Consider the following 18,927-nt stretch of genomic DNA (forward strand, 5'->3'; position numbering starts at 1 on the left):
ACCCTGCTTGAATACCTTCTGCACTTGTCTGAGTCTGGTCTCAAGACCAACTCTGTAAGGGTTCACCTTAGTGCAATCAGTGCATACCATTACCGTGTGGAAGGTAAGCCGATCTCAGGACAGCCTTTAGTTGTTCGCTTCATGAGAGGTTTGCTTTTGTCAAAGCCCCCTGTCAAGCCTCCTACAGTGTCATGGGATCTCAATGTTGTTCTCACCCAGCTGATGAAACCTCCTTTTGAGCCACTGAATTCCTGCCATCTGAAGTACTTGACCTGGAAGGTCATTTTCTTGGTGGCAGTTACTTCAGCTCGTAGAGTCAGTGAGCTTCAGGCCCTGGTAGCCCAGGCCCCGTACACCAAATTTCATCATAACAGAGTAGTCCTCCGCACTCACCCTAAGTTCCTGCCGAAGGTTGTGTCGGAGTTCCATCTGAACCAGTCAATTGTCTTGCCAACATTTTTTCCCCGTCCTCATTCCTGCCCTGCTGAACGTCAGCTGCACACATTGGACTGCAAGAGAGCATTGGCCTTCTACCTGGAGCGGACACAGCCCACCAGACAGTCCGCCCAATTGTTTGTTTCTTTTGACCCCAATAGGAGGGGAGTGGCTGTAGGGAAACGCACCATATCCAATTGGCTAGCAGATTGCATTTCCTTCACTTACGCCCAGGCGGGGCTGGCTCTTGAGGGTCATGTCACGGCTCATAATGTTAGAGCCATGGCTGCGTCGGTAGCCCACTTGAAGTCAGCCTCCATTGAAGAAATTTGCAAAGCTGCGACGTGGTCATCTGTCCACACATTCACATCTCATTACTGCCTGCAGCAGGATACCCGACGCGACAGTCGGTTCGGGCAGTCAGTTCTTCAGAACCTGTTTGGGCTTTAGGATCCAACTCCACCCCCCGAGGGCCCTGTTTGTTCTGTTCCAGGCTGCACTCTCAGTTAGTTGGTAAATTTTTTAGGTCAATCTCAGTTATGTCCTCGCCGTTGCGAGGCCCAATTGACCATGGTTGTTGTTTTGAGTGAGCCTGGGGGCTAGGGATACCCCATCAGTGAGAACAAGCAGCCTGCTTGTCCTCGGAGAAAGCGAATGCTACATACCTGTAGAAGGTATTCTCCGAGGACAGCAGGCTGATTGTTCTCACAAACCCGCCCGCCTCCCCTTTGGAGTTGAGTCTTCCCTTGAAGTGTATTGTCTTGCTACATACTGGACTGGCCGGCTCGAGCCGGTTTCGGGCGGGAAGACGGCCGCGCGGTGCGCATGGGCGCGCGAGGACTAGCAAAGGCCTTTGCTAGTAAACTTTCCGATGGAGGGGGCTGCCGAGGACGTCAACCCATCAGTGAGAACAATCAGCCTGCTGTCCTCGGAGAATACCTTCTACAGGTATGTAGCATTCGCTTTCTCTCCGTTTGAATTGGTATATGGGTGGAGACCTAGAGAAATCCTGGATGTGGTTCGGGAAGCTTGGGAGGAGGAACCTAAGAACTTGGCCGAATATGTGCTCACCATGCAGGAGACGCTGAAGAAAGCAGGTGAAGCAGCTAAACTCTATTTGAAGAAGACACAGGGAGTCTGGAGTTTCTCAAGAAGTGAATGAGAGCAGCTAAGGTAGATGATATTACAATAATCTAGCCTGGTGATGAGGAGAGAGAAGATCAAAGCATGAAAAGTGTCATAATCAAAGAATCTATGAACCGAGCGAAGTTGGCAAAGGATAAAAAAGCCTGTTTTACATGACCCAGAAATTTATGAGAAAAATTTAGTTGAGAGTCAAGAGTTACACCAAGATACCTGAAAGAACTAACTGGTGAAAGAGTATGATCAAGAAGGTTTAAGGGTATGGATGGGATTGATAGACCACCAGTGAACCAGCATGTTATTGTCTTATTCTTGTTCAAAACTAGCCCATGGGAGTATAATCAGTCAGAGACAAGGGTCAGACAGTCCTGCAAAGGCTGAATAGTTGGTGAAGATAGATTAGTGAAATAAATCAATAGAATGTCATCTGCATAAAAGTGAAACGAGATTCCCAAAGTTTGAATGAGAGTTGCTAAGGGGTTAAGGAAAAGATTAAAGAGAAGAGGAGAGAGTATTGAGCCCTGGGGAACCTTACAACCAAGAGAGTGAGAGGAAGAATCGGAGGATTTCATTTGAACCCTGAAAGAGCAGTCTGTTAGAAAAGAAAAAAACCACAGAAGAACCATACCTGATACACTCGGAGCCTCTAAACAGGAAAGTAGAAGAGAGTGATCAACCAAAGCGAAAGCTGCAGATCTAATGAGACATTCAGGACTAGTTTATGTTTTAGTTTAAATCTTTTTTATTGACTGAAAGAATAATGCAAACCAACATTAACTTCCACATGAACATTGTACAAGTATCAAAAATTCTGGCATTCCAGTCAATGAAGTTTTTCTTTTTATCCCCACGCCCCCCATCCCCCCTCTGCTTTATAGTTCAACATTTTATTGATGACCATACATAATACTCCATTTATTCATCATTTCCCATTTCTTATTCAACCTCTTTCCATGACATCTCCATTCCATTGTCTTATGGTCCCAACTAGGAACAAAATGATAGTTATACGAACACAAAAAAAAAAAAAAAAAACCTCCCTCTTTACAGTCTATTCAACAGGAAACTACGGGCTCTTGATGATAATGATTGTATGTACATTTCCCAGATGCCCAAGAACACCTTTCTTCTCTTGGGGGAAGATCCCACCACCCTTCTTTCCTGCAAAAGCAGGTCATATAATCGGTTTCTCCAGTGCCAGTAATCTGGCGGCTCCTCTGTCATCCAGCCATTCAGAATAAGCTTCTTTCCCAATATGCTAGCCTTGCGGATGAACTGCCGAGCCCCTTTTTGCGGAACTGCTAATGTTTCATATTGATCTAACAAGACCCCCAAGGGGGAAAACTGAATTTTATGCTGCAACACCTTTTCCAAGTATTGAGCTATTTGCCTCCAAAAATAGGACTAGTTTATGTTTATTGAGATGAGAGTAATTTCACTGAGTAAAACAGCTAGGACTATTTCTGTACTGAAAGGAGCCCAAAATCCAGACTGTTTAGGATGAAGTGCAAGACTTTTATCCATGAATGATGAAATTTGAAGATAGACTACTAATAGCCATAGTTTTTTTTTTGTGAGCTATCATGCTCTTTTATATTAAGTAAACTTGCTCATTTTGCTTTTTATATAGATTTAATGTTGGTCCAGCTGTGATGTATAAATCCAACATGAGCTATGTGGTAGGCAGCTCTAGTGTGCATGTCCAGTGAATGTGGGAGGGGGCTCCTGATGTGCCAAAGAGTCGTGAGCTCAGCCTCCTGTTAAACACCCCCCCTTCCAAACAGTAGGAGTAGTACATTTTGCTCTCCAGAAGCAGGGACTTGGCAGCCTCCTCTACCAGACCCATCACAATGCTATGCCGATACCTGATGTTTAGGAAGATGCAAAAAAGAAGCAGCCAGAACTCTTGCCTTCCGTGCAGCAGTGCAGCCTTCTGCCTTTCCATGTCCTCACTTTCACGCTACAGCAGAAATTCTGGACAGAGAGGGCTGTAAAAGTCACCCTGCCCTAACAACTACCGGAGCTGTCAATAGATTTTAGTCGTTAGGGCAAGGGTTTTCCGTGCGCTGTTTCTCTGTGCATTGTACAGAATCACTAATGAGCTCATTTTAATACTAGCGAGCTCATTAGCATGTGACTTTCGATCACTGCTTTGTACACAGTAAAGCAGTGGCCAAAAGCCTATTTGTATTAGTCACACAACCAGTCTAAATGAAATGTTGCAAGCACAGTAACCTTTGATCAGATCTGTCTGAGTTTGGTTTCAAAACAACCTCAGTAAGGATTCAGTACAGCGCTATCAATGCTTATGATCAACGTGTAGGAGATAAACCCATCACTTTACAGCCTCTAGTTGTTTACTTAATGAGAGGTTTGCTGTTGACAAAGCCTCTCACTGTATCATGGGATCTCAGTGTTGTCCTCGCTCAGCTAATGAAAGCTCCTTTTGAGCCACTTGATTCCTGTCACCTGAAGTATCATCTTGATCAGAAGAGTCAGTAAACTCCAAAATCTGGTATATTACCCTCCCTACAAGCACTTTTTTTTTTTTTTCAAAAACTGGACCCTACTGTGCACCACTTGAAACATCTTCCTAAGGTAACAATGGGTTTTCACCTTAACTGATCCATTTTTCTCCCAGTCTTCTTCCTAAAGTAGTGGTTCCCAACCGGTCCTGGAGGCACCCCAGCCAGTTAGGTTTTTGAGGATATCCACAATAAATATTCTTGAGAGAGATTTGCATGTAGTGAAGGCAGTTCATGCAAAATTCTCTCATGAATGTTCATTATAGATATCCTTAAAACCTGACTGGCTGGGGTGCCTCCAGGACAAGGTTTGGGAACCATTGTCCTAAAGCATCATACTTAAACTGCTGAAGTGTCTTTGCAATCACTTGTTTGCAGATGGGCCCTGCTGTACTACCTACATTGCATAGAGGACATTAGGAAATGCTCTCGGCTATCTATTTCATACAACTATGTGCTGGGCCTCGAAGTAATTAAAAGAACCATGTTCAATTATGTATTGGATTACATTATATACTGTTCTCCAAAATCTGTTTGCATAGCACACTTCAACTTCAGCCACCCACCCAGGATCAGGATTTTGACTCTATTGCCTAGAATAACAGAAGAACTAAGGCAACCCTCAGCTTGGAGTTGCCACATATGTGAATGCATGCATTCTGCCCATCTTCGCTTATTTGTAGTGGGTGTTGTCTGTAGACAGCAGGATCATGCAGGCACACAATTTCACCTGTCATTCCTTTCAGAGTTGAAGCCTATACCAGTTATACTATTGGCCAGGGAGCAGAAAAGGCTAAATCAGGAAATCCTTCTAGGTTTTTCTGGGCTCTGTAGAACACATCCTGCCAGACTTCATTACATGTGTGTGTACGTGAGCCTGCTGTTTATGGAGAACTCCTTTTACAGGTAAGCAATTTCGCTTTTCAGTTTCTTAACAAAATTAAAAGAAATTCAAGTCAAAACGTGCAGTGAGGAGGTGAAGCCAGGACTGGCTCATCCTATCCTTGATGACAGTATACATACAAACTTCAAAAGGTTTGTTTTAAGTGGACTGGCCCAGTGTACATCCCTCTTGAGGTGGGTTTGCTGGTCTGTTTTCAGAGCATATAAACATCCTGTGCTGATACCTACTTCTGAATTCCAGATCTGAAATACAGCACCTGTGATGTTCCTGAGGAAACATGGTCTGGCTCAGAACCTGATGTCATCTATGCTACCTTTATCCCAGGATCCATTGTGTGGGCCAAGCAATATGGATACCCCTGGTAGGAGATCCAAACTGCTGTTCAACCACAGTAGGATAAAAAAAATAATTTTGGGCCATGGGGTTAATCTTATAAGGGTTCTGGACCCATATTTGTGACAGACTGTCAAGGTTACTCATCTGAGTCAAGCTACCAAGTGATCTAGTTCCCAGAGGGAAAAGTTTGGTCAGCTCAGTAGGACAGTTTTAGGGGGTGGGAGTAATTAGGAGGTGATGGAATACTTATGTGAGTAATTGGGAGTAGTAGAGTGGTTATAGGGGAGTAGATTTGGGGCATGGGGTAGTTAGAAGATGATGAAGTAGTTGTGGAAAGAGGCTGTGTGGTAAGGGGTGGAAGTAATTGAGGGTGCTGAGTTGGGAGGGTAGATTGGGGAGGGTGAGGATAGTTGTGTAATGGAGTAGTCGTGGGGATGTAATTTTGAGAGGGTGAAGGCAGTTGGTGATTGAGTAGTTGTGAGGATACAATTTTTGGAGGTAGCATAGTTGATATGATGGGTATTTATTGGAGTAGTTTTGGTAGTGGGAGGAGCTAGGCTGATAGGGTAGTTGGAGTTATTTTGGTGGGTGCAGGTAGTTAAGGATGATGTTATAGGGTGGGGTAGTTTTGGCAGGTAGAGTAGTTGTGGATGGGGATATTTAAGGATATAGATTGAGGACTGAGTAGTTGGGTGTAACTTGTTGGGGTAGGGGGGTAATGGGATCATTGGGAGGTGATGGGGTAGTTATGGGGGTGGTTTTGGGGGAAGTGAGATGTTTGGTTAGTTGTGGGGTAGTGGGGAGTGATGGGATAGCTCTTGAGGTTTTGTTTTGAGAGTGGGGTAGTTGGGGTGAAAGTGTAATTTTGGGAGGTTAGTTTTGGGGGTGGAGATAGTGGGAGGTGAATTGGTAATTCTGGGTGTGTTTTTGGGAGGTAGGATAGTTGAGGGGTAAAGGGGTGATTGTGGGGGTAGTTTTGGGCGTGAGGGGTGGTATTTCTGGAGGATACTAAGTAGCTTGAAAGGTACAGTTCCCAAACTTCTTTTTTTTAAACATTATTTACATACACAATCTTACAAGTATCAACTTGATTCAGAAACATAATCTACTTTCAGAGTTTGATGCAAACATACAGAAAAATATTAGAAGATAAAAATACCCCCTCTCAAATAGATACATTAGATCACAAGAAGGCTGGGAGGGGAAGAGAAGGGAAAAATGTGGGACTGAAATATAGGTAAATAATTAATAATAAAGCACAGGCTTTGGCATGATGATCGACCAGAGTAACATTAAAATAGCACAAAAAAGCAGTAATCAAACTAAGAAAGAACACCTGGAGAGAGCTTCTTCCAGTCCAAAAAGGAACGTAGCTGTTCCGGGACAAAGCAAATGTATCTTATACCGAAGTATTTAAGTATACATTTGTAGAGATATCATAAGACAAAAGTGGCACCCAAAGGCAAGCTGGCTGGTGTTCAAAAGTATTTAACTGGCCAGGAATTGCACCTGGCTGATTTAATACTCTCAAGACGGCTACCAATATTCAGTGGGAGATAACCTGCTATCTCCCTCTGAATATCACAGCGACTAGCCCAGTCTGGTTAAGTCTGGTGGCCAGACAGACCTGTATAAATAGCAGGTCTATCACTGGCTGCTATAACTTAGCCAGTCAGCTGATGAATATCAGCTTAACTGGCTATGTTTGCGACGTAAAAAAAAAAAAAGCCTGAAATTCATTTCTGGTGGCCGAATACGGCCCCAGCATTGAATTTCCGGGTTCACCGGCGACCACGAGAGTTAGCCAGTCTATCTCCCGTGATCTCAGTATCGGCCTGAAGGCCTCCTGCCTCATAGCAAGAAAAGCCTTATGCCTCTCTTGTGTCACTCTCGCCACATCCGGAAATATCAAATCAAATCAATTCTTGTATACGCTAATATCCCCTTTCCAGGGTTCAGTGCGGTTTACATTCTAGGTGAGACAAAAGCCGATAATGTTGGTGTGAGGTATGAGAACAATCATTTATTTATTTATTTATTGCATTTGTATCCCACATTTTCCCACCGTATGGCAGGTTCAATGTGGCTTACATATTGTTAAAAAGGTGGTTACAACATTTAAATTTGTAGAAGTCTAGTACATAATACAGAAGTACAATAAACACTTAGGTTGCTATCATTATATATAAATGGCGAGTGTCGTACTCACTCGCAAATGCGCAGTAGAGACCCTCTCTGCCCCGCCCCCGCGTCAATACGTGATGACGAGGGCGGAACAGAGAGGGTCTCTACTGCGCATTTGCGAGGGACACCGCCGTCGCTAATGCTCCCCCCACCCGGAGTCGCCGCCGCCGCCACCCACCTTCCACCCGGTCGGGCCCTCGCTCCGCTATTGAAACAGCGAGGGCAAGCAGTACACAGCTCTGCTGAGCTGCCGTTGGCCTTCCTTCTTCTTCTCTGCCTGTGTCCCGCCCTTGATGACGTTACGTCACACGAGGGCGGGACACAGGCAGAGAAGAAGGAAGGCCACGGCAGCTCAGCAGTAGAGCTGCGTGCTCTCGCTGTTTCAATAGCGGAGCGAGGGCCCAACTGGGTGGAAGGTGGGCGGCGATGGCTCCGGGAGGGGGGGGGACTCGGAGGGGGAGCGGCAGCGGCGAACTCGGCGGCGGGGTGGGGGGGCCTTTCAACCCCCCCCTCCTATACTAGCCCGTTTTTACGGGCTGAACGGCTAGTATTAGCATATTGTGAGAGAGGTTAATATTATTGTTTTCCATTTCTGAACTTTTCGTGATGTATGGTGGTGTGGGATTAGGCAGATCCAGGGGGGAAAGACTTCTTGAAAAGATGTTTTTTCTAAATTGTAGGTAGTTTTCTGTGAGTTTCAGGTCTTTGGGTAGTGAGTTCCAAAGTTGTGTGCCTATAAACGAGAAGCTGGCGGCATGTGAAGATTTGTATTTTATACCTTTGCAATTGGGGTAGTGAAGGGTTAGGTAGGTTCTTGCTGTTCTCGTCACGTTTCTTATTGGTAGATCAATAAGTTACGTCATGTAATCTGGTGCGAGTCCGTAGATGATTCTGTGGACTATTGTGCATATTTGTGACTGTTTCCTTGTCTGTGCTCATCTCGTCCTCTGGTGGCCAGAACCGGTGGCTGCTATGGACTGTCACACGTTCCAGACTTCAGCCCAGTCCGGTCCAGATCTTCTGGGCTGCCAGACTTGCTTTTCTTGTTTGTGCCTGAACAACACCCGTAGCTGCCTTGTGATTCCTGCAGTGAACTTCAGCTTTATTAACCACCTGGAAACTTCTGTGTTTGCCTTTGCATCGCCTAAGGTCTCTGGGTTTGTTGGTGTGCTCTGTGCACTTCTGCCTAGTCCAGTTTCTTGTCTGAGTTCCTTGTCTGGTTCTAGTTAGTCTGTGTGTAGTTTAGCTTTGGTTTTATTGCTTATTTCCTAGTCTTGTTTCTGGTCAGTATTCCTTGTCTAGTTCTTGGTTGTCTGTGTTTCTTCCTTAGTGGCTGCTTGGCAGCTTTCAGTTCTGACTCTTTCCTGTCTGTGTTCCTTTCTTAGTGGTTGCCTGACAGTTTTCAGTCCTTGTTCTTGAGCCTGTCTGCTTTCTACCTAGCGTGGTATTGTTTGTCTGAGAGTCCAGTTCCTGTCCTGTCCTGTAAGTCCTGCCGGCCGCCTGCACCCAGGGGCTCAACACCTGGGGAACGGCGGTCAAGCGCAGGTGAAGTCTAGCTGTTCCTGCTCTGCCTGTTCCAGCTTGTTTGCCTCAGCTGCAACTCCAGTCCGAGGTTCCAGTCCTGTTCTGCCTTGTCTCTGGTTTGGGGGTGGTTTTGCCTGCCACTGCTGCTCCACGGCAGTGGTCCAAGGGCTCACGAATCTAGTTTCTGCCTTGAGAACCTAACAATTTTGATTGTTATGCAAGCGTTAATAGGAAGCCAATGTAAGCTTCTTAGGAGGGGTTTCACGCTTTCGAAGCATGTTTTTCTGAAGATGAGTCTGGCAGCACCATCATACTGGGAAAAGACCAAGGGTCCATCAAGCCCAGCATCCTGTCTCCGACAGCGGCCAATCCAGGCTTCAAGAACCTGGCAATACCCCCCCCCCCACCCCCCCCCCAAAAAAAAAAAAAGTTAATAATGTTCAATGGACTTTTCCCTCAGGAATCTGTCCAAACCCCTTTTAAATTCCGTAAGGCCAGCTGCTGTCACTACATTCTCCGGCAACGAGTTCCAGAGTCCAACTACACGCTGAGTAAAGAAAAACTTTCTCCTATTTGTTTTAAATCTACCATATTCTAGCTTCATCTTGTGTCCCCTGGTTTTGTTGTTGTTTGAAAGTGTAAACAAATGCTTCACATCTGTCCGCTCTACTCCGCTCATTATCTTGTAGACTTCTATCATATCATCCTTAAGCTGCCTTTTCTCCAAGCTGAAGAGCCTTAACCTTCTCAGCCTTTCCTCATAGAGAAGTCGTTCCATTCCCTTTATCATTTTCGTCGCCCTTCTCTGCACCTTTTCTAATTCCTTTATATCTTTTTTGAGATGTGGCGACCAGAATTGGACACAATACTCGAGGTACAGTCGCACCATGGAGCGAAACAACGGCATTATAACATCCTCGGCTTTCTAGCATTAGGTTGCGATCAGTTGTTATGCCTAAGATTTTCAAGTGGTCTGAGATTGGGAGGGATGAACCCTGTGCGTTAATTGCTGAGGGGGGAACATTATTGTATTGGGACGAGAGAATGAAACATTGGGTTTTATGTCTATTGAGGTTTAGCATGAATGCTGATTCTCAGGATTCCATTATGGTCATGATGCTTATTATTTCCTTGGTGGTTTTTGTGGGGTTCTGTTTGAAGGGAATATAGATGGTGATGTTATCTGCGTAGAGAAATGGATTGAGGCCTTGTTTGGATAGAGATTTAGCCAGTGGTGTCATCATTAGGTTGAATAATATAGGTGAGAGCTTTGTGGTACTCCACGTTCCGCTTTCCAAAGTGGACATATATCTGAGTTTGATTTGACTTGGTATGTTCTGGATGTCAGAAATCCCTTGATCCAGGAGAGTACTTTTCCTGTAATTCCTATCTTGTCGAGGATTCTCAGTAGTATGTGGTGGTCGACCATATCGAATGTGCTTGATAGGTCAAATTGGAATAAGAGGATGTTTTTACCCCTTGCTATTTCCTGCTTGAATCTGGTCAGGAGTGTGGTTAGTATTGTTCCTGCACTGTGCTGAGGTCTGAAATCAGATTGACATTCGTGCAGTAGGTTGAAATCAGTGAGGTATTCTGTTAGTTGTTTGGCAACTATGCCTTCTGTCAATTTGGTTGTTAGGGGTATGGATGCTATCGGTCTATAATTTGAGGATTGGAAAACGGTGGAGGTGGTCCCTCTTCACAAAAGTGGTGATAGGGAAGAAGCTGGAAACTACAGGCCGGTAAGCCTCACTTCGGTTATTGGAAAAGTAATGGAAGCCATGCTGAAGGAAAGGATAGTGAATTTCCTGGAAGCCAATAAGTTGCAAGATCCGAGACAACATGGTTTCACCAAAGGGAAATCGTGCCAAACGAATCTCATTGAATTCTTTGACTGGGTGACAGGAGAATTAAATCAAGGACGTGCTATGGACATAATCTACTTAGATTTCAGCAAGGCTTTTGACACGGTTCCCCACAGGAGGCTCTTAAATAAACTAGACGGGCTGAAGATAGGACCCGAAGTGGTGAACTGGATTAGGAACTGGTTGACGGGCAGACGCCAGAGGGTGGTGGTGAATGTAGTTCGCTCGGAGGAGGGAAAGGTGAGTAGTGGAGTGCCTCAGGGATCGGTGCTGGGGCCGATTCTGTTCAATATATTTCTGAGTGACATTGCCGAAGGGTTACAAGGTAAAGTTTGCCTTTTTGCGGATGACACCAAGATTTGCAACAGAGTGGACACCCCGGAGGGAGTGGAAAACATGAAAAAAGATCTGAAGAAGCTAGAAGAATGGTCTAATGTTTGGCAATTAAAATTCAATGCGAAGAAATGCAAAGTGATGCACTTAGGGAGTAGAAATCCAAGGGAGACGTATGTGTTAGGCGGGGAGAGTCTGATAGGCACGGACAGGGAGAGAGATCTTGGGGTGATAGTATCTGAGGACCTGAAGGCGACGAAACAGTGCGACAAGGCGGTGGCCGAAGCTAGAAGATTGCTAGGCTGTATAGAGAGAGGAGTGACCAGAAGAAAGGAGGTTTTAATGCCCCTGTATAAGACATTGGTGAGGCCCCACCTGGAGTATTGTGTTCAGTTTTGGAGGCCGTACCTTGCGAAGGATGTTAAAAAAATGGAAGCGGTGCAAAGAGAAGCTACGAGGATGGTTTGGGATTTGCGTTACAAGACATATGAAGAGACACTTGCTGACCTGAACATGTATACCCTGGAGGAAAGGAGGAACAGGGGTGATATGATACAGACGTTCAAATATTTGAAAGGTATTAATCCGCAAACTAATCTTTTCCGGAGATGGGAAGGCAGTAGAACGAGAGGACATGAAATGAGATTGAAGGGGGGGCAGACTCAGGAAAGATGTCAGGAAGTATTTTTTCACAGAGAGGGTGGTGGACACTTGGAATGCCCTCCCGCGGGAGGTGGTGGAGATGACAACGGTAACGGAATTCAAACATGCGTGGGATATGCATAAAGGGATCCTGTGCAGAAGGAATGGATCCTCAGAAGCTTAGCTGAAATTGGGTGGCGGAGCAGTTGGGGGGAAGAGGGAGTGGTGGTTGGGAGGCGAGGATAGGGGAGGGCAGACTTATACGGTCTGTACCAGAGCCGCTGATGGGAGAGGGGGTGGTGGTTGGGAGGCGAGGATAGGGGAGGGCAGACTTATACGGTCTGTACCAGAGCTGGTGATGGGAGGCGGGACTGGTGGTTGGGAGGCGGGAAATACTGCTGGGCAGACTTATACGGTCTGTGCCCTGAAAAAGACAGGTACAAATTCAAGGCAAGGTATACACATATGAGTTTATCTTGGGCAGACTAGATGGACCATGCAGGTCTTTTTCTGCCGTCATCTACTATGTTACTATGAGGTGTCTTCTGAGATGGGAGTTAGTAGGATATTTCCTCTGTCCTGTGGGAATAGGCCTTTTTTGAATAGATAATTAAGGTGGTCTGTGAGTTCTGTGACATTTTGATTAGGGGGAGGGGGGTTCGTTATATATGGGTTCAGGGAGTTTATTCCAAGCATAGGGTGAGGCGAGGCAGAAAGGGCGGAGTCTGGAGTTGGCGGTGGTGGAGAAGGGTACTGAGAGGAGGGATTTGTCCTATGAGCGGAGGTTACGAGTAGGAGCATTAGGGAGATGTGGGTAGAGAGGTAGTGAGGGGCTGCAGATTGAGTGCATTTGTAGGTTAGTAAGAGAAGCTTAAACTGTATGCGGTACCTGATCGGAAGCCAGTGAAGTGACTTGAGGAGAGGGGTGATATGAGCATATCGGTCTAGGTGGAAGATAAGATGCGCAGCAGAGTTCTGAACGGATTGAAGGGGGATTGTTCTGTTGTCAAGTCCCCAGCGGGGGTTTCCGGCGTCTAAGGCCACTATAGCCCGCTGGCTTAAGGAACTAATTTTTTCGGCTTATCTGCTTTCAGGGCGGTTGCCGCCTGAAGCGTTTAAAGCGCACTCTGTGAGGGCGATGTCCTCTTCGTCGGCTGAAACGGGTGTCTTTTCAGGAGATCTGTTGTGCGGCTTCCTGGGCTTCTCAGCTTTCTTTTGTGAGGGTTACAGGCTGGATGTCGCAGCACGGCAGGATGCGCATTTTGGAGCGCAGGTGCCTGCGAGCGGAGTTGCCTGTTCCCACCCTACTTAGAGAGTGCTTTGGTACATCCCATCAGTTAATGGATTCATCTGCTGTTGATGACAAGGAAGGGAAAATGAGGTTCTTACCTTGATAATTTTCTTTCCTTTAGTCACAGCAGATGAATCCATGATCTCTCCCTGTCTGACTTTAGTTTTTGTACAGATGTTGCATACAGGCATTGTGCCTCATCAGGAGTACTTGAAGGCAAGGTATAAGAGTTTCTACATGCTGTTTTTATTGCAGGAGGTTGATAACGTCCCTCCTTTGTTTGGTTATTGCTACGGTTCAGGGGCGTTTGTTCTCTGTGAGGAAAGTTCATGTTATTTTGCCTTTCTTATTCACTCTGATTTGGAAATTTCTTATACTGAAGGCAGAGGGAGCTGGGCGTCCAGGAACACCATGTGCTTTCAGTGTTCTCTATCTCCACCTGCTGGTAGGCGGATACAACCCATCAGTTAATGGATTCATCTGCTGTGACTAAAGGAAAGAAAATGATCAAGGCAAGAACCTAATTTTCCCTTATGTCCTCACAGTTGCGAGGCCCAATTGACCAATGTTCATTGTTTTGAGTGAGCCTGGGTGCTAGGGATACCCCACATGTGAGAACAAGCAGTCTGCTTGTCCTCGGAGAAAGCGAAGATACTTACCTGTAGCAGGTATTCACCGAGGACAGCAGGCTGATTGTTCTCACAAACCCGCCAGCCTCCCCTTTGGAGTTGTTATTGTTTATGCTTTTTGATTAAACTGAAGAAGCACGGGCAGGAAATCATCCGCGCATGTGCGGTGCGCATGGTTCACGCACCAGGAGACTCTGGCAAAGTTTTTTAAATATTTTGCTTGCAAAATGTCGTCCGAATCCTGGGCCGACGCGGACGTCAACCCACATGTGAGAACAATCAGCCTGATGTCCTCGGAGAATACCTGCAACAGGTAAGTATCTTCGCTTTCTTATAGGTAGGGGGAAAAACAACTTTCAGCCAGCAGCTGGCCTGGTGTTGGAGAGGAACGTTATACCATTACAAATTACAGTTCATAGTCTGGAAATATTGTTGGATTCTGCCATAAATGGTGAATCACAGGTTCGTCAGATAACTGATAATTTTTAATAAACTATGCTATATATGACAGGTATGTTCTAATTTCTCAAATGATAATTTGCAGAAAATAGTTAATGCTTTAGTTTTCAAACATTTAGAGTACTGTAACATTTTACATATGGGAATTACAAATGTAGATTACTTGTCTTCAGCTTTTACAAAATACAGCGGCAAGGGTGTTGTAATCTAAATTTGATAGGATTACTCCATTACTGATACAGTTGCATTGGTTACCAACTGTTGGTTGTATTGAATTTAAAATTCTTTGTCTTTCTTTTAAGATATTAAATAGGAGGAACCCTCTTTATCTGCCTCTTTAATACTGTTAGGATCTAGGACCAAGCCTAAAAGGCTACTACAGTCCAGCTGCTTCCTTTCTATGATTAGCATAATCTTGTAAGAAATTGTTTAACATAAGAATAGTCGTACTGGGTCAGATCAATGGACCATCTAGCCCAATATCCTGCTTCCAACAGTGGCCAATCCAGGTCACGAGTACCTGACAGAAAACCCAATTAAATGTTTTTCTGGCCTGGGGAGGTTTTGTGTGTTTCTGTTTTTATTTTAAATTATTTTTATCTAATTTTCTTTATTGATGAAATGATTTGAAATAAATCTTATGTAACTATTCAGTGCTGGCACCCACATAATTAACCCTCCTGTTTACTAAGCCGTGCTAGCAGCTGCTGAGCGCTAATGCCAACACAGCCCATTCATTTTGAATAGGCTGTGTCGGCATTGCCACGCAGCATAGTAAACGTGGGTAAGCATGTAGGTCCGCATAAAATGTAGTTCTAACTTTGTCTAGTTAGTTATGCAGGTGCTGGCACTGTATATCGACTGGTACCCGCATAACTGCCAGGTCGCAGCCTAAAGCTGCTCCACCCTCCCACCCCCTGAGCAAAGTCTGATCTCCCATAAGCATAGTCTGATCCCCCTCCTTTCTGCACCTCTAGCAAAGCCCAACCTCTATCTTGGCCCTCCCCCCTCTAACAAAGTCTTCCCCCCAACCTTCCCCCTACTTGAAGAGGTCTGGAGTAAATAATGCAGAATTTTCAAAATTCCTCCAAGGAATGTTCAATTTTTTTAATGTACAGAATTCTCCCAGGTATAATTATTGCAGTTATTTTTTATTGTATTGATTTTATTGTTTTATGTGATTGTTCACCATGATCAGTACTGTGTATAATTCACAGTATACAAGAAGCTATATAAATACAATGGAAAATGAAGAACAGGCTAAGACATTAAGAGCCAGATGTACTATGCTTTAACGAGCCAAAAATGAGCCTTTAAGGAAGAATTTTCAAACCGTTGCATGCACTAAAGCCCATTTTCCGACGATGGTAGCAGCTAACGAAAACGGAATGCAGATGAGCAAAACACTATTGAAACGAGATGCACTAACCTTTTCCGATTGGTTTAACGCAGGAAAATCGAACGAAGCGCCGTGAAGTCGAACGAGAGGTCTGGACCTCTCGTTGTGGCTGCGTGGGCCTGGAAAACCTATTTAAAAAAAATTAAACAAACCTCGAGCCAATCCTGAGGTTAACGCGCTGTGATTGGCTCAGCTGAGTGTAGCACGTTGCCAAAAAAGTGCCTGCAGCAACGCAGCCCGATTTTTGGTTTAATAAAGCTTCTCCTATAATCAATTTGTATTCATCTAAAGGCAGTAATTTGGCTACCAGTGTAGTGAAAAACTTATGTGTGTATACATTAGGCGCATACACACTGCGGGAGCCCCACTTTGATGCCCTGCAGCAGGCCTGTCACTATAACGAATCTTCCCTCTGGATCCTGATACATTGTGTGCATAGTAAATGCGACTGACTTTCGAATCATTATGGCTACCCCTTGCTGTTGCCCTTTGTATGCTGCGAAGTATAAGTCACCTACCCAATCCCTTTTTAATTTGAGATGTTCAGCTCTACTAAGGTGTGCTTCCTGTATCAAGGCCACATCGGTTTTTTGCCTCCTCAGTGCTTGTAGAACTTTAGCGCGTTTTATCGGGGAGTGCACTCTGTCAACATTTAATGATACTATTTTTAGGTGGGCCATACCATGTTGTGGTCAGTTGCTAGCATCATATATCGCCTTAGAAAGCCCCAGGAGTCCCCCAGCCAGACCCCCGGTGCATCTTTGTTCATAGCAAACCTCCGCCCAGCCAAATAAGCCACGCACTGTCCCCTCTCCCTCTCATGGTCGCCAAAGTTCCCCAGTTTATGTTCGAATCCTGGACTGCAGTAAAACCCTCCCCCCTCTCTCTCCCTTCCTACCCCAGGACCCCTACCCCTGCATTTACCTTCTTTTCCCCTTCCTAACCTGTGCCCTCTCCGCCTACCCTCCCCCCCTAACCCATACATACCCCCTCAGTCACAACAGTTCACAACAAACACTCTCCCCCCTTCTCACCACTAACTCTCCCGGATCCCTCCTCCCATCCACTTCCTCTACCTCGCGCTATTCCCCCCTGAGAAACAGAATTATAACGTATGAAATGAAAGAACTTCCCCATTAGCGTGATCAAATAACCTAGGCTCTCAGGAAGTCGGCATGCCAGCTTCCCACTGCACACAACCATATAACCTAACCACACTGTGCCCAACTTTAAAACATAACAGTCAAGGCACACAGACCGCAGGCAAGAACTTGCAGTTTCAGAAAGGCCAATTAGCCACACACAAATGGAGGATTGCTCCACTGCCGCTGCAGATCTTCCTACCCGCCGTCAGTGCAGTCTTTGCATAGACGCTTCCAGGTCTGCATGGTTGTGCTTCAGAATGTGTAGTCTGTGCGCAGCTGGCAGTGCAGGAGTCCGCAGCCTATGGGTGCTTCGTATTAGGGCTCTGCATCCAGCTGTCCGTCGCCCAAAATAACATGACTCTCTCATATGGCCACTGGATTTATCCAGGTTGTGCACACCCCATGTGCTGCCCCTCCACGCTTTTCACAAGCTCTTATTGTCCTGTCACTGCCTCTCCGGTCTCCACTTGTAAATGAAAAGGGCAAACGCCAAAAAAAAAAAAAAAAACAACATCAAATTTCCCACTGCGATGCCTGCCAGCCAAAGCAGACCGATCCCTCGCATCTCCTGCACTGGAATTCAAGCTGGCAGCCACTCCACGTATGTTCCAAGGTCCTTGGGATCAGTGAAAAAGATCACTTTATTTTCATGGTAGATCCGGACCTTAGCAGGGAAGAGCATTGTAAACTTCACTCCTTTCTCAAAAAGTCTCTTACAATGCTGCCCCATCTTTCTTCGCTGCTCCGAAACAATGGCCGAATAGTCCTGGAACAGCAAAAGTCTATGGCCCTCATACACAAGTTCTCTTTTCTTCCTGAACTCTTGCAGGAGCTTCTCCTTGTCTGCATAATTGAGTATTCGGGCAATGACTGTACGTGGTCGTCTTTCTCCCTCTTTCAACAGCCCCAGCCTGTGAATTCTTTCTACTTGCAGCTTGATCTCGGGGCCCTGCATGCCAAGTTGTTCTGGAATCCATGACTGCATAAGATGCCACAAGTCTTTATCTTTCACAGTTTCAGGGAGACCCACAATCCTCACGTTGTTCCTCCTGCTCCTGTTCTCCAAGTCGTCAAGCTGCTGCTCTAACTTGCTACACTTCTGCTCCAGGGTCCCCAGCCTCGTGTCCGCCACCTCAGCCCTGTCTTCTTGCCTGGAGATCCGCTCCTCAGCCTGCTGTAGTCTGGCTCCCTGTCTTTCCACCGCTTCCCTGATCTGCTCCACGGACGACTGGAATTTTTGCAGCTTGTCCTCAAGGATAGCAGTAACCTGCTGAATCAGTTCCTTGAAAGCTTCGTTTGGCAGATTATCTTCCCCCGCAGCCTCCTGCACCGTCGCCATTTTGGCGCCTGCTCCAACCACGCATGTCTTTTCCGGCCGCCGGCTCTTTGCAGGCATACCCAGCTTCCAACCGCTTTTTTGCCGCCGCTTGTAGCGCGGATCACTGCTGCCTTCTATCGCAACGCGAACCGGCAGGTTTGTACCCGCTTTATGTGGGGGCTTGCAGGCGAATTTGCAGATTTTTAGGGGAATCGGGAGCGGAGCCGGATCTTGGACGTCCGATCAGCCGCGATGCATCACGGGACCCCCCTAATAAAGCTTCTAAAGAAAAACGTGAATCCTTTTATTAAAGCTGCTAATTCATATATTGAACGTGTGGTCATAGGTTGTCAGGCGTGTCATAAGCACGTTTATGTAGCGCTCGCATATCGACGCGCTATATAAGCGTGGCTACGTGCGTGTGCACATGTCAGAGAAGTTATGGCTGCATGAGGGAGAAAGCCCAACTTCTCCGACCTGGATGTGCTGTGGCTTGCCCACTATTTATTATCAATGAAAACCGCCTTTTCCCCCGTATTGGCAGAAGGAGAAACATTCTAAGAATGGACCAGGGCTGGGAGACACTACAACACCTGTTCAACAAGCGTTCGTCGTACCCCAGATCTGTAAGTATGGGACGTATGTGTGTCCCACTTTCCTCACAGTGCAAATATGAACGTTATAAACTGAGAAACACAAAGATACACACGAATAACGCAGATGTCCAATCTTTCTGTACGCACAATAACATGTCTGTACTCACGTGCTTTCTCTTCCTCGTGTTGTGTGGCAGAT

The 18,927-nt window shown here is 45.8% G+C and overlaps 1 protein-coding gene across 1 annotated transcript in view; it reads left to right on the top strand.

Annotated features, from left to right (window-relative positions):
- ZCWPW1 (zinc finger CW-type and PWWP domain containing 1) overlaps nucleotides 1-18,927 on the top strand; it is a 230,803-nt gene that overhangs the window by 149,661 nt on the left and 62,215 nt on the right. The window contains exon 9 of the mRNA XM_030188050.1: nucleotides 5,248-5,368. Coding sequence (XP_030043910.1) covers nucleotides 5,248-5,368 — 121 coding nt within the window. The remainder of the gene's footprint in view (nucleotides 1-5,247; nucleotides 5,369-18,927) is intronic.

The sequence above is a fragment of the Microcaecilia unicolor genome, chromosome 14 (assembly GCF_901765095.1).
Source record: "Microcaecilia unicolor chromosome 14, aMicUni1.1, whole genome shotgun sequence".
NCBI classification, from domain to species: Eukaryota; Metazoa; Chordata; class Amphibia; order Gymnophiona; family Siphonopidae; genus Microcaecilia; species Microcaecilia unicolor.